The sequence below is a fragment of the Pteropus alecto genome, unplaced genomic scaffold (assembly GCF_000325575.1).
Source record: "Pteropus alecto unplaced genomic scaffold, ASM32557v1 scaffold38, whole genome shotgun sequence".
NCBI lineage: Eukaryota > Metazoa > Chordata > Mammalia > Chiroptera > Pteropodidae > Pteropus > Pteropus alecto.
In genome coordinates, this window is record NW_006442512.1 from 3000091 (window position 1) to 3025357 (window position 25267).

Here is a 25267-nt window from a genome sequence, read left to right on the forward strand (position 1 = left end):
GTTTATCCTTTTTTTAAAACAATAATCAAACACACACAATTTGTCTTCACCCCTCTTCTTTAAATAACAACATACTAAACAATTTTTTCTACCTTCAAAGCCTGCAATCTTAACCACTATGGTACGATGTTTCTGAGTAACTGATATATATTCCTTGAGAGTGAAGCTTCCCCTAAGGCAGAGTATGTAATTCTGTTAAAGACATCAAAATCCTCTTTTAAAAAAATGTCCAATTAATGTAACTGTAATATGCATTTTTAGTAAACGGACTTTCAAAAACTATTAGGAAAAAAATCATAATAAACAATGGTCAATTCGTCATTTACTTTACTCTTTCATGAACTATAAAATAATGCTTTAAAATGTTCTTTGGATTTTAACTTCTCTGTAAATAGTATTTACAGCAATTAAGCACAATGTAAGAGCAGATGTTTGTGGTTGAAAAGTTAAATTGATAACCAGAGAGCAAATGAGTCAATTACCATAAGAAAATAAATGTTGTAATGGAAGATTATGCATTTCGTTACCAGAGATAATTAAGCTTCAAATTCTCTTTGACAGCTCCTATCCTTTCTAATGCCATCATCATTACAAGAATAATTTTAATTGCTAAATGCACAAGTAGAATTAAATGCTAAAATATATTACACTCATAAAATTCTTTTACTGGAAACATCATTTAATTCCATCACTGTTATATAATGCTAGAAATTGCCACTCAATTCAAACAAAACAATATAAGGCCAACACGAATGTTTCAAAGTTACTTTATTAGTGTTATTTGGAAGATTCTAACAGTTTCATTTACATTAGTTTTGAATCACCGGAGTTTCTAGTGTTTGATTTTAAAGGTTTAAGCACTGAAATTCTTAAAAAGCTCTTAAAGAAATAAAGCAATTTTGTCCATTTTATGTTAAACTGCACACTTAAAGCATCTTTTCAATAATTTATAAAATTACATGTGAGTCCTTAAAAAAAAAACAAAAACAAATAAAAATCAAGCATATAACAGCCTGAGATCCCTTTAGGGATGTTGTTTGACAGTCAAATCACAAGTCTTCTCTAAATATTGGCCCAACTAACAAAGCAAAAATGCATTAGAACCTGCCAATATTTCTTGAGAAAGCTTCTCACTCCAAGAAGGTGAATGGGTTGTTCCTTTAATCTCCAGGAGAAACAGATGAAATCATAACTGTAAAGTAACATTACGACGAAGTTGCCACACACAATCTTGCAATTGTATTTCTATCCTTCCATCCCCACAATTCCAGCTCCAGTTTCACTGCATTTCCTTAACTCTATCTATCCCTCAACTTAGCTAACAGGTACTCATCCTTCAAATCTTAAGCAAAAAACATTTCCTTAAAGAAGCTTTTCCTGATCCATAGGTCCCACTTTGCCTCCTCAGTCCTAGGCCACCACTGCTCTATTTACCATTGAAACCCCAGTGGCCTAAATCATGACAGGTCCTTAACACATATTTGTGAAAACAAATGGTTACTTGAATTCTAAAGATTCTATTAATCAGCACTGTAAGAGAATTCGATGCTCAGGATAAAAAATTTGTAAAGGATTCTCGTTTCTCGATAAGAGTTCATATACCTATTCTTTGCCATCTGTGAATTTTCTGTGAGTTTTCAATTTTGCTTTTAAATATTTATAACATAAAATCTTAAGCAGCATGTAATTTTAACATTGACATTTGTGTTTATGTTTATAACTTGGCTCTGTGATTGCAGAATTAAACCCTAACGTAATATTTCTAAAACTTGGGTCTTAGGATCCTTAAAGTTCTTAAATTTGAGAAACTGTGCTCTACATGTGATTTTGATTTGAAGAATTCACAAAAATCTTTACTAAATATAGGCTCACCTTCCTTAACAAGACTGAACATGCTTAATCTTTGCATGATTTCCCAATATTATCACAATGAGCATTAGTTGTATACCACATTTAGACAGAGAAAGTATGAAGGTTGTTTACTTCCACTTGGCACTGTAAGTGCTTTAGAAATGATCCCTAAGTAGCTTAACTCAACTTGTAAGCTCTCTATTTCAGCCTTGTAGCAGCACACAAAGGACTTAGGACAATATTTCTTCAAGTGAGAGCCATATACTGTGCAGAGACACGCAAAGATACTTAGAAAGATGTTGAATGTTGGGCCTCACACCACATGCTTGAGAATTCTAAAAGATGAGAATTCTAAAACATGAATTTTAACAAGCTCTCCCAGATTATTCTCAGTCATGCTAAAGTGTGAGAACGCTGCATTAGGGGTCACTAAAATATATAACTGTATACGTCATAACCATTTTATATACACAGAGAGATCCCCAACTTCTTGTGCCTTCTAGAATTAATATAGAATTAATTCATTTGCTCAATCATTAAACATATTTAATGAAAAACTACTAAGTTACAAAGATGTTTTACTGGATGCTATGTATGAGGCAGACAGTAAAAATATGTTTACTAAACTGTAAAGTTAGAAAGGTATGACGTTTTAAAAGAAGCTAAAGTGTTACATAAATGGAAATTTGAAAAGGAGAGATGTAACCATTGATGCATAGAGGGATATACAGAAAACTGATCCAGTGGTTATCTCACATAAGGATAACTGGGAAACTGGCAAAATAAAGAGAGATAAACAGTTGTTACCATATACATCTTCCCTTAATTTTTAAAATTGTGATAAAATAAATCTAACATAAAATTTACTATCTTAACCATTTTTAAGTGTACAGTTCAGTGGCATCAAATGCATTCACATTGCTGGACAACCATTACCACAATCCATCTCCAGAATTCTTTTCATCTTATAAAACTGAAAATCTATACCCATTAAACCAGGGATCCCCAACCCCTGGGCCACAGCCTGTTAGGAAACAGGCCGCATTCCAGGAGGTGAGGAGCTTCATTTGTATTTGTAGCTGCTCCCCAGAGCTAGCGTCACTGCCTCAGATCATCAGGCATTATATTCTAATAGGAGCACAGGTCCCTGGTGCCAAAAAGGTTGGGGAATGCTGCATTAAACAATAAAACCCTATTTCCCATCTCCCTCCAACCCCTGGCAACCACCCTTCTACTTTCTGTCTCTGTGATTTTGAACGTAAATTTTGCTGAGTATCAGCTAAGTCAGGTATCCTAACATGTACTTTATTTCTTAAATCTCTTTAAAGTCTCAAAATGTAAAGTATATTTATGTGTTAAGTATAATTCTGTTATACAACTGTTGGAAATCAACCATTATGTTCCCACTAAAAAGGGCTAACAATAACAACTCCGGCCAATGTAGCAACTTGCTTCCATGTTCTTTTCTCACTTTAACCCACTAGAGTGGTTGGTAACTGGTCTAGATTCCGTGGTTCTCTTTGACCTGGACCTCAAGGCCAATGCTTCACAAATAATTTACCTCACAAGCAGAGAAAGCAAAAATGCACCAGTTTGGGGGAAATGGTGTTTTACAACTGCTGCTACAGTGATTCGGTTTTGTCAAAAATACTTGTAATCAAATAAGACTGATTCTGGGCCAATTTATTTATAGATATGAAACAGTTTACAGAGGCAAACATTATTTGGAATTGATTTATAAATTATTCATATTTCACAGAACTTTGACGTCATTCCTCTGCTTCAAGAGCAATTCAAACAGCTATACTGAGAAAACTTTCAAATCCAATAATAAAAGTAACTGCTAAAATTTAAATATTTCTAAAGACATATAAAGCAAAGGTTTAAAATTACATGAATATTTTAATTTTCCTATAGCTCATTTCTTTCAGGCATCAATAAACAGACAATGCCCTAAACATGACACTTTAAGAATTCTCTTTAATATGACTGACAAACACATGTATCATCTACATAGGAAATCTACATTGTTCAGAAAATCTAGAAAATACCTCACAAAGGAAGATGCAGGAATAACCAATGCAGATGGTAAAGCATTCAACATACTGATCATCAGGAAAATGCAAAATAAATCAATATTGCAATACCACTACATACTCGCCAAAATGACTAAAATTAAACAGACTGATAACACAAAATACTGGCCAAGATGCAGGGCAATGAGAACTCACATACACTGTAGGTAGGAATGTAAACTGGATAACCACTCTGGGAGAAGGTCTGGCATACTGCTCAGGAATAGCATTCAGCAAAATAAAGGGAACAGACTACTAATGTGTACAACAACATGGATGAATTTAAAATATATTATGCTTTGTGAAAGAAGCCTTATATAAACATGTGTACACGACATGATTACATTTAAATGAAGCTTGAGAACAGGCAAAACTATTATAAAGTGGAAAAGAAAACAAGAGTAGATGCCTCTGGGGCAGTAAGGAGACAGTTTGCTGGGAAGGGATATGGAAGGGGGGATTTCTGCAGTGATGGTAATACTCTACATCTTGGTAGGGGTATTAGTTGTACATGAATATATACTTACTGGAACGCATTAATAGCACACTCAAGATCTGTGAATTTCATTGTATATAAATCTTACCTTAAAGGGAAAAAAAAAGAATCATGAACAAAATATTATGCTCTAGCTGAAGCATTTGGGGATCTCTGAAATGTATTAAAAAATTATGATGGATGAGGTGACGGATATATGAGACAGTAATAACAGTAAAATGTCAATTATCGACTATAAGTGGTGTTTGTTGTAAAATTCTTTCAATGTTTTATGATGAAAATTCCCAACCCCTCAAAAATATTTTTAAAAATTGAAAAAGATTTTTCCTTAGGAAAAAAATTATTCTCTACCACCCATCATTCTTACTACTAGAAAATTACTATGATTAAGAGTTTAAAAATTTAAAAGAGTACTACTATTCTGAGAAATAGTTGAGAAAAAATATTACTCAGCCATAAAAAAATGAAATATTGCCATTTGAGACAACATGGATAGACCTAGAGAGTACTATGCTAAGTGAAATAAGTCAGACAGAGAAAGACAAATACCACATGATTTCACTTATATGTAGAATCCAAAAGACAAAACAAACTAACGAACAATGGAAATAAGTTCACAGACACAGAGAATAAACTGACAGTTGCTGGGGGTGGGGTAGGGAGAGAACAGACAGAAAAGGGGAAGGGGATTAAGAAGTACAAATTTCCAGTTATAAAACAGTCATGAGGATGTAATGTACAACATAGGGAATATAGTCAATAATACTGTAATAACTTTGTACACTGACAGATAGTTACTATACCAATTGTGGTGATCACTTTGTAAGGTATATAAATGTTGAATCACTAAGTTGAACACTTGAAACTAATATAATATTGTATATTATTGTGTCAATTATAATTTTAAAATATAGACAAAGAAAATATGAGGAAGATAACTAAAATTAAAGAAGAGAATGAGAAGTTTAAGAGATTACATGAAACTAACTGACAATATGACTAAAATTACTAAAATTCTTCCTGATATAGATCTCTTCAACAAATCTGATAAATTTGATAGCATCCCTTGAAGGAAAAGAAACAAAGTTCAATAAAAGATAGTATATTCTATATGGAACACACACATTCCCTCAAAAAGACTAAGTATATAAGAGATTCAAGAAAGGATAGCTAAAATTAATAAAGAGATCTAGAATGGGCTAAACTTGAGATTTCAAGGTCAAGGCACGTAACCAAAGAAGTAATTTCAAGGATGACAGCCAAACCTTCACACTTATTTCTGGGCTGGAAGAGGCATGACTGACTTAATATTGCAATTCTTATGTTCATTAAATAAAGACTAAAAAATTTTTACTAACTTTGTATCTAATCTGCTATACTAGACAAGCAGGAGTCCAGTACACACAGACTTAGGTGGGAGCCTAAGAAGCTAGACTGGGCACAAAAGTGTAGTGTCACCGGCCTGGCTCATGGGCCACAAAACATGAGTCAAGGGGCGTCTAATGGCATGGAACAAAACCAAACTAGAAAGTCATCTGAGATGTCAGTCTAAATTATCCAAAGAGGAAGCAAAATCTGAGTAAAAAGGCAAAAAAGAAACCAAAGAAAGTAGAATCAAGTGAAGAGGGCTTAGATAGAAAGGAAAGATTCTTTGAACCGCAGGGACATGAGCTGAGGCTGATTTGCTAAATGCCTACAATGTACCAGGTACCATATTGGGCATCTTTCTTACACCAGCACCACAAAGAAGTCATTCTTATCTTTATTTTACAAATTTAAAAAATGAAGCTCAAATAAAGTGATAAATGCAGATCACATGACCAGACTGGAAAACAGAGTCAGCCCTCTAAAACATACCTCTTTTCATCATACCATATTCCTTCTATTAAGTGCAGTTCTGATCTTTTAGTGGTCTTAGTGAAACCAGAGATCCACTTCTATCCCATGATTCCTACCCCACAAAGCTTCCTCCTGATTAGGGTCATTTGGTAAAATAAAATCACAACAGAGTTGAGTTCTTCTCATGATGCATTTTGACTAACACAAAAATAGCAAATAGGTACAATCTTACAGCAGGTGAATGACTACTATTCTGCAACATTTTCATGGTTGGAAACCATGCATATGTATTCCACATAAATCCAGGTTCTACCCTTACATCATATTTCATTTTATTTCATGTGGATAGTCTTCATCTTTTCTAGAATACTTGCAGGTTCTCTCCTGAAGGTGGTTAGTTACCATGGAAAAGAGGCTACTGTAGTTCAGAATAAATTTCTATAACCATTAAAAAAATTATTTCAAGCTCGTAAAATATGGGAATTATTTGAAAGCCAACATGACTACTGATGTGATACAAATCTAAGAATTGCAAACCAATCCAAAACGATTCAGATCCCAATACAGGCACATAGTACCTCAGAGAATATATTGTGGGTTTGGTTCCAGACCACCACAACCAAGTGAGTCATATAAATTTTTTTGTTCTCCACTGCATATAAAAATTATTTTCACATAATACTGTAGACTATTAAGTGTACGACACAGCATTATGTCTAAAAGAAACATACAAACCTTAACTAAAAAATACTTTATTGCTAAAAAAAATGCTAACCATCATCTTAGCCTTCAGTGAGTCATCATCTTTTTGCTGGTGGAGGGACTTACTTTCAATTTGTAAAAATCACAATATCTGTGAAGCACACTAAAGAGAAGCACAGTAAAATGAGGTGTACCTATATAGGATTATAAAACAACTGTAAAGAATTTGCTAATTTATAGTAATGGTTTCAAAATGTAAACTTTATAAAGTGAAATATAAAAATGTCCCAACATCTTATCCATTTGTCAAATATGTAGTATCAGGTGCTACATTAGGTGCTAAGCATCTAAAAGTTGACAAGACCCAGTCCTGTCCTCAAGCAACTCAGCCTCTTAGGAGAGAAAAATGCACAAACTGAAAAAAAAAAAATGTGACAGGCAAAGAGGGAAATGTGACAGGCAAAATGTGCAGAATTAAAGAGTAACTAATGGAAAGTGGGGAGACAATGGGCACGAAGGATGAGAGTAAGCAGAAGCCAGAGTTTTCAGAGATTTCTAAGGAAAGCCAGGCAAGAGGGTGGGAAGAGGAAGATTCTGGGCAGAAGGGACAGCACAAATGAAAAAACTGCATGGAGTTTATAAGCAGCTAGCTGTTGCCCTTGAAATTAACATACCTTGAATCTCAATGGCAATGCTGGACTGATCAGACTCAGACTGTAGTTTTCTCTCTCCTTGGCATTTAGAAGAAAAATGACCCCTTCCATATAAGTAAACATCCAGTAGTCTGAAAATTACAGGCAGAAGGCCTCGAGAGGAAGATATATAAGGCTTCTTGCTAATTAATTTGAGGTAACTTTTAAGTCAAAGGATATGACCCAAATTACACCATAACTATGAACCAAATGATACATCTTATATATTGCTTTGGAACCTTACTCTTCCTCATTTAATATATTCAAAGATATTATATTATCTTGCCACTTAACAGTCTTCTAAAACATGATTTTTGTTGGATGTATAGTATTCTGATATATGGATAGATCGTAATTTATTTAACCAATCACCTACTGTTGGCCATTTAAGTGGTTTATAATTTTTCTCCATTAAATATATATCACTCCAATAAATAACACTGCAATTTCCATGCACAAATCTTTGCATACATCTAAGATTATTTCATTAAGACAAATTATTAGAAGTGGAATTTGCTGCTCAAAGGATGTACAAGTTTTAAGGTTCTGGATTATGTTACCAAACTGCCGTCGAAAAAGGTTATATCAATTTTACTATTACTATTACAAGAAGGGTTATTATTTTAAAGCTCTACCTACAGACGCCCAAAAAGCTCCTTTAATCTGCATTTCTTCTACTATTAATGAGGTTGAACTCTTTTCAGGTCAACTGTCCATTTCATCTCAGTTTTGTAAAGAGATTATTTTATCTTTTCCCTTTCAACTGAGGTATTCATTTGGTTCTTCTTAATTTGTAAGTGTTGCTTGTATCTAATGAAATTAGTTTTTCAAGTCTTTAATTTAAGGGATTTGATCACCTCTGCCACTCTGAAGAATGGATTTTAAGAGGGACTAGGTTAGAACAAGACCAGTTAGGATACTACTACAGTAGTCTAGGAAAGAGATTAAGTGAACTTGAACTAGGAAAGCAAAAGCAAGGAGAGGGAGAACCTAATTAATTGGATGTGGGAAGAAATAAAGGTGAATGAAATGATCAAGAATGATTCCCAAGTTTCTAGTACAAGTGAATAGGTGGGCACCAATACCACTGAGATACAGAAAATTAGAGGAGAGACACCTTGAGGGAAGAATGTTCAGTTCAATTTTAGACATGTGAATTTTGGGGTACCTGTAGGACATCCAACTGGAAATGTATGAAGCACAGCAAGAGGTCTGGTTTAGGAATTTGGGAGTTACTGTTATGTAAGTTATACCTGAAACTATGTGCATGAAGAGTAGTAGGTTGAAGACAGAACTCTGTGGAACACTAATATTTTAATAAGCAAGGTGAAGAAATGATGCCCATGAAAGGAAAACAGAAAGACTAGACAGAGAAATAAAAGGAGAAACAGAATAATACAGTGTTATAAAGTCAGAGTAGTGGGGCATTTCTGGGGTTGAAAGTAAAGATGAAGGGATTCGATGCACAGTCTTGAACCATAACGGCAAACAAAGATTACGAGAGTTTTTAAGCAGCTGTTTGGAGGAAAGCTCATCTTTAATGAATTCAGTATTTTTTTTAAGTACTATGTTGGCTTATGGAAGGCATCAAAAGGTCAAGAATCAGAATTACTAAAGACAATAAAAGTACTGTTTATAAACGTATGTGCATAGGAAGGTGGTATTTATGACCTCAATTATATAAGTTAGGGTAATGGTTCAACTTTCTCCAGAAATATCTTTTAGAAGATTTTTTTTAAATCCTAATTTCTTTTACACTAGAATTCTGTGCAAAACAAGGTGCAAAGAAAATGATTAATAAAGTAGTCACAAACATCAAATCATTCTAGTTGTAACATTTCACAATTTCAACAGTCTCATTTATTCACTTAATTATTTGCTAATAATCTACTATGATAAAAAGTCATTAAGACTATTCCACGTTGATAAGAACCCCAGTCTAAAAGTAGTAGGAAAAGGCATATAAACTAATTAATCAGTGAGAAATACTGCTAGCAAAGTTATTTTAAGAGATATAATAATTGAGGGTGAGAAGATCATTATGATGGTTATGGAAAGCTTCAAAGAAGAGTCATGAGAACTAATTTTGAAGGACTGTGGGGCAATTTTAGCTGGGATGAGAGGATACAGGAGAACAGAGCTATTAAATAATATAGTATGTTAAGGAAACTACATGCAGTTTGGCAAAGATGACTCCATTTCCTACCCAAGTTCAGGTAGAACAGTGTCAAAGTTTATTTAATTAATCCTTATAACAAAAGTCACTTACCTGATAAGAGAAACTAAGACATAAGTTAAGTTAAATAAGTTGGCCAAGTTCACACAGCTAAGTAAGTGACAGAAATGAGACTGGAACCCAGGCATGCTGTCCTGAGGCTGCTCTTAATTTCCTCTTTGTGAGGCCTCTCAGTTAACACTGAAAAGGTTGACTTTGTATGAAGGGTCTGGTTGTGTTTTGTACATATGCTACAAGAAGTCTGCTTTTATCCTAAGCCAAGAGAAGAGAGAGTTCTAATAATGAGAGCAGAATATTGCAAGTAATCATGAAGTAAAGGGAAGTGAAACCATGAAGAATGGCAAAAACTGGAGATCAATGTCTTAACGTAGACAAGTATCAGAGTAGAACAGATGAAGAGAAGCAGAATGACGTTAGGCTGTGACCAGAGAAAAATGGTGGATTCAAAATTTCAGTGGTAGGTTCATTATGAGTATTGACTAAGTCAAGGAGGTGGCCAATTTAGAATTTATCAATTTGTGCCACAAAAATACAAATGGAAATTTTTCTTTTTTGGGGGGACAGGAGGAAGATGTCTAACACAGACTATTATGAATGTTTTACGAGAAAAGGAAAATTTCCTGTTTTAAAAAAAAAACAACTCATGACCCATTTTGTGTTATCAACAATATGAGATGACAGGAAATACACGATGGGCTAATTCACGTCATAGCATGTGTAGAAATCCCAGGAGTTAACAATAAAACAATAAATTTGAAATATTTAACAGATGAAGAATGAACTTATAACCTTTTCTGCATTAACACTCACTATGGCATTTCCTGTAGCTATTATTTCTTAAAAAATAACAGAATTCAGACAGGTATGATACTATATATACACACATATATATAAAAACTATATAAATAAATATATGCGTGTGTGTGTGTGTGTGTGTGTGTGTGTGCGTATCCAACCATTTCTTTTAAACTGCTTTTCCCATGAGAAAAAGAAACAAATACTTTCAGTTATGAGATGAGGTTCAAAATAAAAATTTCCAAATTTTTTTGTACACAATGACTTATCTGTAAACAGTAAAAGGAGACCTCATGTGACATACATTAATAGTACAGCTTGAATTATTGTAGATAGCACCATCCAGATTAAGAAACAGAACATTCACACACAAGAAGCCCCATTGTGCAAAATTCAGTCACAGCCTTGCCCTTGTCCAAAAGTAATCGCTATCCTGATTTCTAAAACCCAAGGTTGGTTTTGCCTATTTTTGAACTTTATAAAAATGGAATCGCACAGTATGCTTTTTTGTGTGTTTGCATGGTTTCTCTCTTTCAATGATGCTTGTAATATTTACTGATGTTGAATGTAGCAGTAGTCTGTCAATTTTCATTGCTGATAATATGCCACTGTATGATTAGAACACTATCCCCTAGAAATACAACCATTTTATCATAGGATATTATGTGTGCAGTTTTAGTAGATTTGGCCAAACTGTATTCTAAAAAGTGGTTATATCAACGTGTAGTCCTAACGACAGTATATTAGAGTCTCCAGTGTTCCTCATCCTAAGCTACCCCTAGTATTGTTTTTCTCTTTAATTTTAGCCACTCTGGTGGAGTACAGTGGTATCTCATTGTGGCTTTTATTTGCATTTCTCTGAAAACTAAAGATAACAACCACTTTTTCAAATGTTTAGTGGCCACCTGGAGTTCTATGAGGTAGCTGTTCAAGTCTCGCCCAATTTATAGTGTTTCATCTGTCACTGTTTACATTATTGATCTGTAGTAGTTCTTTAGAGTCTGTATCAGGGGTTGAAACTTTTTCTGAAAAGGACCAGATAGTAAATATTTTAGGCTTTGTGGGCCATGTGGTCTCTGTCACAACTACTCAATTCCTCTGTTGTAGCATGAAAGCAGTCATCGTCAATACATAAATGAATGAGTGGGACAGTGTGCTGATAAAACTTTATGGACAATTAAAATCTGAATTTCATAAAATTTTCAAATATCAGTAAACATTATTCTTCTGATACTTTTCAACCATTTAAAACTGTATAAACTATTCTTAGCTCACAGGCTGTACCCAGTCAGGCAAATGTGGTCCACAAGCTGCAGTTTGTTGACTATTGGTCTAAACAAAATGTACAAAGTTATTTATAACTCTTGTAGGGGATTTATAATTGCTGTTATTCTTTACAAAGAACAAGCTTTTCACTTTGCTTAAACTCTGTTTTGAATGATTGTTTTCTATTTCAATAATTTTTGCTCATCATTATTTCCTTTCTTCTATTTTCTTTGGGTTAAATTTGCTTTTTTAAGCTGTTTGAGATGGATATTTAAATCAACCTTTTTTCTGTTCTACTTAAGGTTATAAATTTCCTCTGACCATCTCAAGTTTTGATAGGCCATATCTCTATTAGTTCAAACTACTTTCTCATTTTCATCATTTCTTTTCTGACTCATGGATTATTTCAGTGATTCACTTAATTTCCAAAGACTATAAGGTTTATAAGTTCCCTTTCCTTTAAAGTTACTTTTTTTGTAATTAGTTCCAACCTTCATTCTACAGTGGTTAAATTTACATAATTTCAATTCTCTTAAATTTGTTAAGATTTGTTCTATAGCTAGTATATGGTATGTTTTTAGTAATCACTTCATAGGCACTTGTAAAAAAAAAGTTTATTCATCTGCTTGGCGCAGTATCTTATAACTGTCAATTAGATCAAGTTTACTGTCTTGTTCAGTTCTTCCGTATTATAACTGTTTGTGGTTTTATTTTGTTCGATTTTTTTATCTACATATCCTACTTGTTAGTGAAGTGTGATAAAATATATCAGTATGATTGTGGGTTTGTCTTGTCTACTTCTTGTAGTTCTATCAGTTTTTTAGTTTCATATTTTGGGATTATGTTATAAGGTAAATACATATTTATAATGGTTTTATTTTCCTGGTAGATTAACTCTTACTAATATATGAAATGTCCTGCTTTATCTCTAGTGATGTATCTTGCCTTTGCCTGATAGCCACACTAGATTTTTTTCCTGTTAGTTTTGCATGGTTTATCTTTCTCCATCTTTTTAAATACTGAATTTTCTGTATCCTTATATTTTAAGGTGTCTCTCATACAGCAATACATATTTGGGTTTCAATTTCTTTTCAGTCTCACAATTATTGTCTTTTAATTAAAGTAGTTTAGCAAATTTATAATTACTGATATATTTGGGTTTAAAACTACCACCTTGCTATTTGCTTTCTATTGGTCCATCTTATTCTATGTTCCACTTTTTTCCTTTCTTTTGGAGTACTTTTTAATTTTTTAATTTTCTTTCTCTATTACCTTGTTATAGATTATTCTATTATTCTTTCAAGACTTCCCACAGAGATTACAGGACACATCCTTGCCTTTATTTTTCTATTTTTATTTTTATTTATTAACTTTAAAAATTAAGTTTATTGGGGTAACATTGGTTAATACAAGTATATAATTTGAGGTGTACATTATCATTTGACATCTGTATATTCTATTGTGTGTTTACCACCCAAAGTCCAGTTTCCTTCAGCTACCATATATTTGATCCCTTTTACTCACTTCACATTCCCCCTAACCCCCTATGTTTGACTCTCTTTACCCCGTCTACCTCCCCGCTTCTCTCCCACCCCCTACCCTCTGGTAACCACTAGTCTATAGTCCATGTCCATGAGTCTCTGTTTGTTTGTCCTGTTCATCTGTTGCTCTTAGGTTTATATCCCACATATAAGTGATATCATGTGATTTTCAACATTTTCTGTCTGGCTTATTTTGCTTAGCATGATTATCTCTAGGTCCATCCATGTCGTCGCAAATGGCAGTATTTCATCTCTTTTTATGGCTATTCTGTTGTATATATGTACCACAGCTTCTTTAGCCAATCATCTATTGTAAGACACTTCAGTTGCTTCCATGTCCTGGCCACTGTGAATAATGCTGCTATGAAACTTCCATACTGTTTTCCATAGTGGCTGTACCGATTTGCAGTCCCATCAGCAGTGTATGAGGGTTCCTTTTTCTCCGCATGCTCTCCAGCATTTGTTATTACCTGTCCTGTTGATTACAGCTATTCTAACAGGTGTAAGATGGTATCTCATTGTGGCTTAGATTTGCATTTCCCTAATAGCTAGAGATGTTGAGCATCTTTTCAAATATTTGTTGGCCATTTGTATGTCCTCTAGGGAGAAGTGTCTGTTCAGGTCCTACATCCTTGTCTTTATATCAACCTCTAACACAAAGTAGTACATTCACCACTTTTCACCTTGTAAGAACCTTAGAAGACTAACTCTATTACCTTCCTCCTGACTTATACAACTTTTGTATATTTTAATTATATTTTAAATCCCATATAATATCATTTTACAGTCAATATTCACTTAGATTTACCCAAATATTTACCCTTTCTCTTGCTCCTCATTTTTATCACTGAGCTTCCACAATACCCTTTATTTAATATGACCAAACACATTAATGTTTTGCCACATGACTTCTACATCCAAAGTTTTGTTTAAAATAATCTTTTCCTGTTCCTAAGTGACAAAGTTATTCTCCTACATTTTCTTCTATTAACTTTACAGTTTTACCTTTCAGACTTCAGTTACTATTCAACCAAATGAAGGTCATTTGTATGGTCATTATCACACAGAAATTCAGTTTTTTTTCCTCTCCATTATAGGAAGCTACTTTCCCCAAAATTATTTACTAAACAGTTAGCCTGTTCATTCTTCCTTCCTTCCATTGGTCTATTTCTCAGTTATTGTGACAATACAATGCTTTCTTTTTATTTTTTTAAATCATTGTGAATTTTTAATGTTTGACTATCTGGTAGAATGAGACCCCTACTCTTTTTATTTTCTATTTCTAACTCAGCTGTTCGAGGACCTTTATTCTTCTATATGCACTTGAGGGGAAAACTTTCAAGTTCCTCAAAGAATCTATTAAAAATCTTGATTCATATATTTCCAAATTTATAAATTAATTTGGAGATAAATGACATTTTCAACATAACAACCTATCCAAGAGCATATAATATCAATCTTGTCATTTATTCAAATTATCTTCTATGTCCTTTACTAGAGTTTTAAATTTTTCCTGAAAAGTTCCCATATCTTCTTAGTAAGTTATATTTCTAGATATTTTAGTTTTTTCTTAGTGTGAATTTATCTATTCTTAAATTATTTTCTATCAATAATAACTAGAGAATACTTCTGGTTTTAATAAATTGATCCTATATAGCAAGGCTGCTGTTTATTATACACTTGTGTGTTGATTCTGTTGGTGATTTCAGGTACACAATCAAATCATCTGCTGATAGAACAATTTTGTCTCTTCTTCCAATTTCAACACTATTATTTTTTTCCTTTCTTATAGTACTGGCAGAACTATGTTAAGTTAGAGATAACTGTGGTTAACCTAAATCTGTCTCTCTTCATTCTATCATTTCCTGAGAGGAGTGTGGTAAAATCTCTAACAACTGCTCATCCATCCATCTATCTATCTATCTATCTATCTATCTATCTATCTATCTATCTATCTATCTCTCCCAGCTGTTATTTAGTTTTGATATATTTTAGGCTGCATCGTTAGGATCATATGTATTTATGCTGATTATATGTTTTGTGTTTATCTTCTTGATCTACTCTTATAAGTAAATATGTTTCTTCTGCTACTTTTGCCTTTGGATGGTTACCTTAACTTTCTTTTGTTTTGCCTAGTGTATCTTACCTATCCTTTTATTTTAAATCTGTCTCATTCAGTTTTGTGTATCTTTGCAAACAAGATATGGATTTGTTTGTTTGGTTTTTTTTTTTGTAATTCAGTCTGCTGGTTTCTTTTTGATGAGTTTTACCCACTTATATTATTTCAATTACCATTATATTGGGAGTTATTTCTGCATTGGCTTCATACTTTATAGTAGATAATGTAGATAATGTTTTTTTCTCCCTTTGTGCTTTCGGTTGGGTAAAGATTTCTTCTGCTATTCAAAAGTTATATGTATGTTCCAGTTTGTTCTGTGGTAATTGCCTGTAAGTTCCAAATTCATATATGATATCTTAATATTTATATCTATAGGCATATAAATATTAATATCTCTTTCTGCTAACAACAGATAGACTCCTGTCTACCCCTACTACTTGGTACTGTCAAAAATTTTTGTTCTGAGTTAGCATTGATATACTTTTTCTTTTCTATGATCCTAGCCTTTTAAAATAATAATAATAATAATGATGATGATGATGATGATGATGATGATGATGAAGAACTTCCCCAGGTTACTATTACTGCACAGCAAAACACCCCAAAACTTAGTAGCATAAAACCACCCCATTTTCTTATGCTCACAGTTCTAGTAGGTCAGGAATTAGGACAGGGTACAGCAGGGATGGCTTATCTCTGCTCCACAATGTCTAAGAAGACTTGAATGTCAGAGAATGACTCAGAAAGCTGGGGTCTACAGACATATGAAAAGATGTCAACTTCACTAGCTGTTAGGGAAATGCAACTCAAAACCACAATGAGATACCACTTCATACCTGTTAGAACGGCTACCATCAACAGGACAAGTAATAATAAGTGTTGGAGAGGTTGTGAGGAAAAAAGAACTCTAATACACTGCTGGTAATAATGTAAATTGGTACAGCCACTATGGAAAATATGAAGGCTCCTCAAAAAATTAAGAATAGAATTATCGTATGAATTATCAATCCCTCTCCTGGGTATCTATCCAAAAAATGTGAAAACATTTATCTGTAAACATATATGCACCCTGATGTTCGCTGTAGCATTATTCACAGTGGCTAAGACATGGAAACAACCAAAACACCCTTCAACAGATGACTGGATAAGAGGATGTGGTACTTATAAACAATGGAATATTAGTCATAAGAGAAGATGAAATACTGCCATTTGTGACAACATGGATAGATCTTGAGATTACCATGCTAAGGGATATAAGCCAAGCAGAAAAAGCTGAGAATTATATAATTTCACTTATATACAGAATATAAAACTGAAAGCAATAAACAAACAAGATTAACAAAAACTCATAGACACAGACAACAGTTTAGTGGTTACCAGAGGAAAAGGGTGGGGAGGGAGATAAGGATAAAAGGGGTCATATACATGGTGACGGAAGGAAATTTAACTTTGGTTGGTGAACACAGAAATGCAATATACGTATGACATATTATTGAATTGTACACCTGAAACCTATATAATTTTATTAACCAATGTCACCCCAACAAAAAAAAGAAAAGAAAAGAAAAAAGAAATCAAGCAAGCTATGGGCTGAAATCAATTGGAGACTCCTTCATTCATATGTGTGGTCCCTGGGTTAGATGACCTGAAAGTTGGACTTGGCTAAAACTGTCTACCAAAGCACCTATGATTTAGTGTTTCCTTGTGCCTTGGGCTTCCCACAGCATGGCAGCTGGGTTCTGAGAAGGAGATCCCAAGAGGAAGGTCTTTCTGGAGATCAGTAATTCCAAAGAGAACCAGGAGAAATCCACATGGCTTTTAATAAGCCTCAGAAGTCATGTGACATCACCTCTGCCGTTCTCTATTTATTCAAACGGCTCCAAGCGCTCTCAGATTCAAGGGCAAGGGATATAAACTACACCACTCATTAGAAAGACTTTCAAAAATTTGGGAGATATGTTTTAAAACTCCTAACTCTTGAGCATTTCCTGAATGAGTCTCTTCTTAGTTATTAATTCTAAAAGGGTTTCCAGTGTGTATCTTTGTGTAGGAAACCTTCTGAGGTCTTATATTAAATGAGAATTTTTATTATGCCTCACAATTTGGTTGCATATAAATTCTGTAAGGATTCAACATTCTTCCCCTCTAACACTTTAAAAACATTACTATATTGTCCTCTTGATGTCAGATTTTTCAAGATAAACACTAGGTGCAATCTAATTTTTATTCCTTTGGAAGTGATCTGCTCTTTGCCACTGGAAGCTTTCAGAATTTTTTCTTTGTCTTTGATATTATGTCACTATCAATGGGTCTAATGACGTGTTTCTCTTCCTTTCCCATATTTAGAAGTCTTTAAGCCCTCTCAGGCTAAGATCTTCTATCAGTTTTTAATTTTGAGAAATTTAGCTTAATTACTTCTTCAAATGTTTCCTCCTCCCTTTTTATCTCTCCTCTAGGATTACTGTTTATCTAGATAGAAGCCTTTCTGCATCTAATTTTCATACCTCTTGGCTTTTATTCTATGTGTTCTCTATCATTTAATGCTAAATTCTCAACATCATCTTCCAACTCACTAATTCGCTCATTCTGTATGCTTTTGGCTATCAGCCAGTCTACTATAGTCTTTATTTTTACTACATTTTTCATAACTTATACTTCTACTTGGTTCTATGTTTTTATGTTTTCTCGTTCTTACATTATATGGCTAATATCTTCTTTATTTCCTTAAATATGTTTATCATGATTATTTTTAATTCTTGGTCAATCTTTCCTAATAATTCTCCATCAGATGGTATATGTTAATTAAACTGTCTTTCTTTGAGAGTAATGGTACTATTCAGGTGACTAGTTTGACTGTAAACTAATGTCCTTCTGGGATACCAACCACTCTGTATGATTATAACTTGTATGGTCACCAGAGCCTACTTATATCCAACCTGGTGAACTTAACAGTGGAGAATGAGCCCCGGAGCAAAGAGTCCCAAGGATCACGGAACTAGCTGTTTACACCAATTTGCTGAGCATTCCACAGGCAACTCCTCTGGTCAGGATTTCACATTTAAACTCTTACGGAGAAACCAACCTGGACCATTGCTGCTCATTTCTGTGGTGAAGGGACAGGTAAAGACAGTCTCAAGGCAACACTAGTGAGAAATAACAATAAAACTTAACAGCCTTCTTCCAACCTATTTTGTCACTGCTACCTCTGGCATTCCTTAGTCTCAGGCTGTAGCTGCCATCCCCACACGTTATACCCCACTCACCCATAACCACATACAGGTTCAAGAGAGCTTCAGTCTCTCTGCACTTCCCTCTGTTTCTTCAGAATTGATTTGGGGTGAAGGAGTCAACAGCTGGGACTAGTTTGACAGAAACTGGAAACTAGCCTAGCAACTATTTTCTTCATCAAAAGTGTAAAGCTTTTGCTCAATTTCAACCGCTCCTAATTCAGTTCAAAAATCTGAGGCAAACTGATGAATTAAAAGTTAATATTTAGTATGTTACCACCGGAAAAGTTACCCTGGGGCATCTTGTTTAGAGAATAATAATAATAATAAGTACTCTAATTCTGTCATGGATACTCATAACATCTCTAGCTTCTTATCTTTAAAAGTATATTTCATTTATTTTTTCTAACTTTTCATTAACCATGGACTTATAAAGCACTCTGCATAACCTTTTGGGTGAAATTTTTAAAAAATTCTCTACAGCTCTTTTGCTCATCAAGATTTTTGACCTCTAACTGTCTTTAAGCACCACAATTCCTCAGTCCTCTACAAAGGATCAAAGACCATGGCAGGTACTCTCAAAAACAAATGTACGACTATTAGCTTCAAGATGAACTAAAATTTTGTTAGAAATAGAGAAGTTAGCAAATAGAAGGCTATTTCAATAGTAGGTAAGAAATGAAAGAACCTAACTTAGAACCTTAGACATCCTCCCCAAGTAAGACTGGGAAGTAAGAGTTGATGAACAGTTTATGAGACTTGGTTAGTAAATGAATTTGGATATCCTATAATAAGGATATCGAGAACACTAATTCAACCTTAAATTTCATTGAGGAATACAATATCTAGTACCGAGGAGGTATCAGATATAGCTTTTGCTCTATTCTGCACTGGTAAGATGATATCAATAACTATTTTCAGTTCTGAGCACCATACCACATGTTATAGAGGTGAAAATCATTTCAACTTTTGCCAATATGATGGTTGGGGAAAATGGTATCTTTTAAATTTGTATTTTTCCTACTACTAATAAGGTTGCCTATCTACTGATGTAGAAATTCAAATAGCTAATAAGCTCCTGTGAAATGTCTGTTCATATTTTTTTTATCAATTTTCCTCAGGTTCTTTCTTTTTAAAACATGTTACTGAAAGCACTCCTTTTTTAACATTCTGACCCTTTCTCAATTATGTGTTACAAATATTTTCTCCTAGTTTATCATTTGCATTTACCCTTTACTCACAATGCTCTATGTAACTTTTTAAAAAATGTATGTGTTGTTTTTTGTTTGACATGCTATTTTCTGTTTTTCAAAATTTGTTGTTTTTTGTTTGACATGCTATTTTCTGTTTTTCCTAAGACTGTCTCTTCTATCAGAGATAATACAAATACTATCTCACTTTTTTATTCATTTTTTCACATTTAGACTTTGGTTTGAAGTAAAGATCCAACTTTATTTTCTTCCACATGAAAGTATATTGTACCAATATCTTTCAGTAAATAAAACATTTTCTTCTATGAACTGAATTGCCATTTTGATAATATTTTAAAGTATCATAATTACTTATAACAGCTGTATTTTATTCTTTTATTCTCTATTCTTGGGCCAACACCATGCTGTTTTGATTAGGGATGGTTTGTTGTAATTTTTAATATACTGTTTTCCTCACTCTTATTCTTTTCTGTTTTCTAGAATGTATTCATTTAAGGGCATTTTGTCTAGCACAGATAATAAGATGGAACTGGGTACAAATTATAAAATATATTTATTATCTTATAATTAAAAATGTTATTAATACAGTTAATAGGCAGAGTCTCAATCAGATTCCATGATGCATAAAAATAAAAGAGTAGAAAATAATCACATGAACAAATGCAACTGACATATATGGCAGACACTATGCCTCTCTCATTTGAGGCTTATAACAAGTTACTTTACAGTGAAAGAAACTGAGGCACAGGTAGGAAAATGAAAGAGAGTATTAGGCCAAGAATCCGATTAATAGAAAAAAACAAAAAGAAAACATCCAGTAATGGAGGCACAGAGATCAAATTAGATGGAGTTCACTAATATTTTACTTGTTCAGTCCCATCCACATAAAGGTAAAATAAGTAAGCTGGTCCTTCAACAGCTAATCATAGTCAGCCTCCATCTAGCTAAGAACAATGGTTGAGCTCACTGAGGTAACAGTTATGTGAACTCCAACGCCTGCTCTTTTCGCTTTTCAGAGATTACAAATCCACCCACAACTAGCAATAGAGAATATAAACATTCTATGCCTTCACCAACATAGTGTGCTCCCCAATTCCTATCAAAAACACGTCTGAGTCTTCTTATTAGAGTAGGAATGTGGCTACTCTACTTCTCATTCTGAAACCAACCAAATGTACCAAAAGAAACTTTCATATGAACTATGAAACAACCCCAAACCACCGATCAGAAAGTATTCTATCAAATACAATACAATTTAAGGCAAGTTGATAATGACTATAGCAAGCCAATATATCCAACATATAACCTCAACATAGCCAAGCAGTGTTAGATTTCCCTGAAAGTAATGGAGAAGCTCTTAAAGATTTTTATTTGAAACAAAGATAAATGAGGGTGCAGACAAATCACAGGAGAGATAGCAAGTAGTCCTCTGTGGATACATTTCCATACGGAGGAAGGGCAAGGGAGATGGGATAAAGAAGAGACTATGTGTACATGCCATGTTCATTTTCTGACTTCTAAATCAGAGAACCCATAAAGGAGAAATGCTGTGACACTCAGCATTAGTTAAACAGAAAGAAATCATCAAACAGATGACCATATTATATTGAGAGGCACAGTGCACTCCCCTTCCTGAGTGATCTATTCACTTGAAAGGAGGGAACACCAATGCTTACGAGATCCATGATTCCAGATCAGAGAATAGGAAGTCTCTGTGAGAAAGCATTCTGAGATAAGAAAAGTGAACTGAAGTTCGGATGCCCCCAGATTGCACCCTTCCTCATACTACTACTACTACTACTACTACAGATAATAATAACTAACTTTGAGCTTACTGTATTTTAGTCACTATCTGGGCAGTTTTACAAATGCTAACTCTTTTAATCCTCGAAACAACCCCAATCAAGTAAATACTCTTACTATCTCTATTTTACAGATGAGGAAAGTGAGGCTCAGAAAAGTTAATTTCCTATCATTATACAGCTAGAAAATATAAGAATTTGAACTCAAGTGGTCTAGTTTAAAGCTCAGGCTTTTAATTAGGCTGTATTGCCTCTCCCACATTAATGTTAAACAACTGGCAAACAGTTGTTTATACAGGAAATACATACCTTGTATTGTAATCTCTGCTTGAGCTTCAATTGTCTCATTTCCATTATCAGCGATACAAAAATAAGTCCCAGCATCATACTCAGTGACATCACTGATTTCCAGACTACCACCTGCCAGCAATACCAATCTTTCAGAGCTGCATAAAAAAATATTGGTACATTTCAGAACTAGGAAAATAATACCTGAAAAATTGTCCACATAAAACAGAGAAAACGCTTAAGCAGTATTATGGCTAGAAATGGACAGAGACTATGTAAAATCATCAGAATTCAATTTAGAACAATTTGCTTTGTTTATATTTTTCATGAATAAATATCACAAATACAAATCAAAATGTTTTAATAAATTATCTCTGATACTTCTAATTATTCCCAAAGAGATAGCACTTTTTGTGACCAATTCCATTCCCACAGTCCACCCCTGCCTCCCTACTCTACCCAAGTTTTTTATGGAAAAAATATATTTTTTTGCAAATTCTGTATTTTTGAAGTCTATAATCAATCTAAGAGTCATTCCACCACGATTATGCCACATTGAGATGACAAAAGATCAGATCAGAAACAGTAAGTCAGGGGGTCACAATGCCTACTGAAAGTTTCCTATGGTAGCTTGGCTAGGAAAGGGAGGAAAAGAGGAAGGGAAGGGAGAAAGGACAGCTGCCAGAGAGCAGTTCACTGGGTGTGGTGGCTGGGCATGAATCAGTCATGTCATTATCAACAAGGATGCTGATCATTACTAACCCTACTGTAAAGAGTGATTTAAGTCTACTTAAAGAGAATATTTAAAGAGAAAGTAAAATGATCCTATAATATGGAGGAAGAAATCACAAATCAATATTCTGAATAAATTTTTATAAAGTGAACAAGTTTAGTTAATTTAGAGAGTTTGGAGTTACAATTTCATTTTTATTTTGAGGTTCTACATTTAAACTGGTTTACATAGGCATATTTTTCTCTCAAATCTTAATATTATTACATTTCCTGTCTGTATCTATGCTCAACAAAAAATGTTCTGATTGTAATTTGGCTTTTCATATAGAATCCTGACAGGGAAAAAAAATCAGAGGAAATAATTATTCAGTCTGTGCCACATTTATAATTCTCATCCTAAGTAAAGTTCCATTCTGGCTTAAATTTCAGTACACTGTGAGTTTGAGTAATTAGTCTTTCTTAACTTGATAAACAAGATTATGTTTCTGGGCAAAGGAAGAGGAAAACCAGAATCGGGTCTGGTAACTTTTCGAAGAAATATCCTGCAAAGTCATTACTAAACTTTATTATATGGCCTTCCTTTTTGAAATATCTTAAATATGCCTTCATATCCCAACATTATGTGATGGAACAGAGAAGCGACACAACATATAATGGAACAAAAAGAATAACTGGGGTAAACAGGTAAGATAAAATAAGAAAAATTTACAAACATTAAAATCCTATATTTTACAATTGGGACAAAAACACTACTAAGCTTCGGAAATGGAAAACAATGTTCACAAATGGGAAATCAGAAATATATATATATGATACCAGTTGAAAGTAACAATTTGAAATGCTAGTTGGTATGGTCCTTCGTAAATAGAGATACAGTAATTTATATCTAATAATCATACTAAAAATATTTCTGATACTCACTATGCCTTATATTTGCCATAACTGAATGCCAGTACAGAAGTAATCTTTCTTAATAGAGTTGGTTTTACTCCTCTTAAAAGAAACCTGGGAGGAAGAATGTTCACTAGCTTGGCAGAATTAACTTAACTTGTTTACAAAACTATATGATGGCTTATAGTAACATGGCAAGCAAGTCTTTAGAACTTCAAATTTCAAATATGCAGGCAAAGGAAATAATGTGTGAAAAAGTAGGCATAGTCAATGGACCCAAGTTGGTTGAGTATGGCTGAGTGAGTGAGTGAGTGAGTGAGTGTGTGTGTGTGTGTGTGTGTGTGTGTGTGTGTCTGTGTCTCTCTCTTTCTCTCTCTCAGTAACTGGAGTCAGTCTAGGAGAGCCTGGTTTGCTAAGGAGACCTATTTTTTTGGCCAAAAGGGAAGACTTTAAGCAGATGAATAACATGATCAGATTTACTGAAGAAACAAGAGGAGTGGGGAAAAGACTAGAAACGGGATGTTTGGTTGTAAAGTTACTGTAATGGTGCAGAATTAAAGAGAAAGAGATGAACTATAGCAGCAATGATGGGGTAAAGAGAAGGCAAAAAGTATTGACCACTCTTATAAAAAAAGTTGGATGATGAAGATAAGGGGAGGGATTTATTCATTTGGTTAACAAATATCTATTGGTGTGCCTTTATGTGTCAGGGAGTAGCTGGGGATGCAGCGGTGAGCAAAAACACAATTAGTGCTGTCCTGCAACTCAGTGGGAAAGAGACATAAATGACAATCCTACAAAGTAGTATATAAAAAGAACCTGCCAGGGTATTAGACGAGAGAGATTTTCCTGACTGAAGTATCCCGTAAATTGAAATTTGAAGAATGAATAGGAGTTAATGACGAGGAGAAAAAGATTTCAGAAAGAAAGACCAGCCTGCGACAAGAAACTGTGGCAGAAAGGATCACACTGTATTTGGGGATCTGAAAATAACCAGTGTGACAGGTGTAAGAGAGAGAAAAAGAAAAAGATGAGGATGGAGCCAGACTACACAAGGCTTTGAAAGCCATTTTAAGAATTTGAATCTTTAACCTAAAAACACTGGAAATCCATTAAATATTTTTAAAAGTGGGTAGGAGCCTGACAGAGATGTGATGATATCTGAAAAGAATGGTTTGGCAAGAGTATGAAGATGCATTTGGAATGAGACCAGAGTACATGTGGGAAGAATAATTAGGAGGCTATTGCAATAATTGAGGGAATAGCTGACGGTGGTAGCAACATAGATGAATTTCAGAGATATTCAGGAGGTAAAATAATATCTTGTAGATAGATGAACTGGATAGAGAAGCTGAGGAAGAAACATATCAAAGAAGACTCTTCAGGTAGGGCAGTATGTGTGAAGGAGAAAGCAAAAGGAAAACTGCTTGTCTAATAGGTTTTCTGTGTGTTGTTATTTGAGTGGGAGAGAGGTAAGTCTTTAGAGGCAAAAGAGAAGGAGCCA

At 34.0% G+C, this 25267-nt stretch overlaps 1 protein-coding gene across 1 annotated transcript in view; it reads right to left on the reverse strand.

The window, feature by feature from the left end:
- Nucleotides 1-25267, reverse strand: part of NEO1 (neogenin 1) — a 154638-nt gene that overhangs the window by 112427 nt on the left and 16944 nt on the right. The window contains exon 5 of the mRNA XM_015597664.2: nt 22162-22298. Within this exon, the coding sequence (XP_015453150.1) occupies nt 22162-22298 (137 nt within the window). The remainder of the gene's footprint in view (nt 1-22161; nt 22299-25267) is intronic.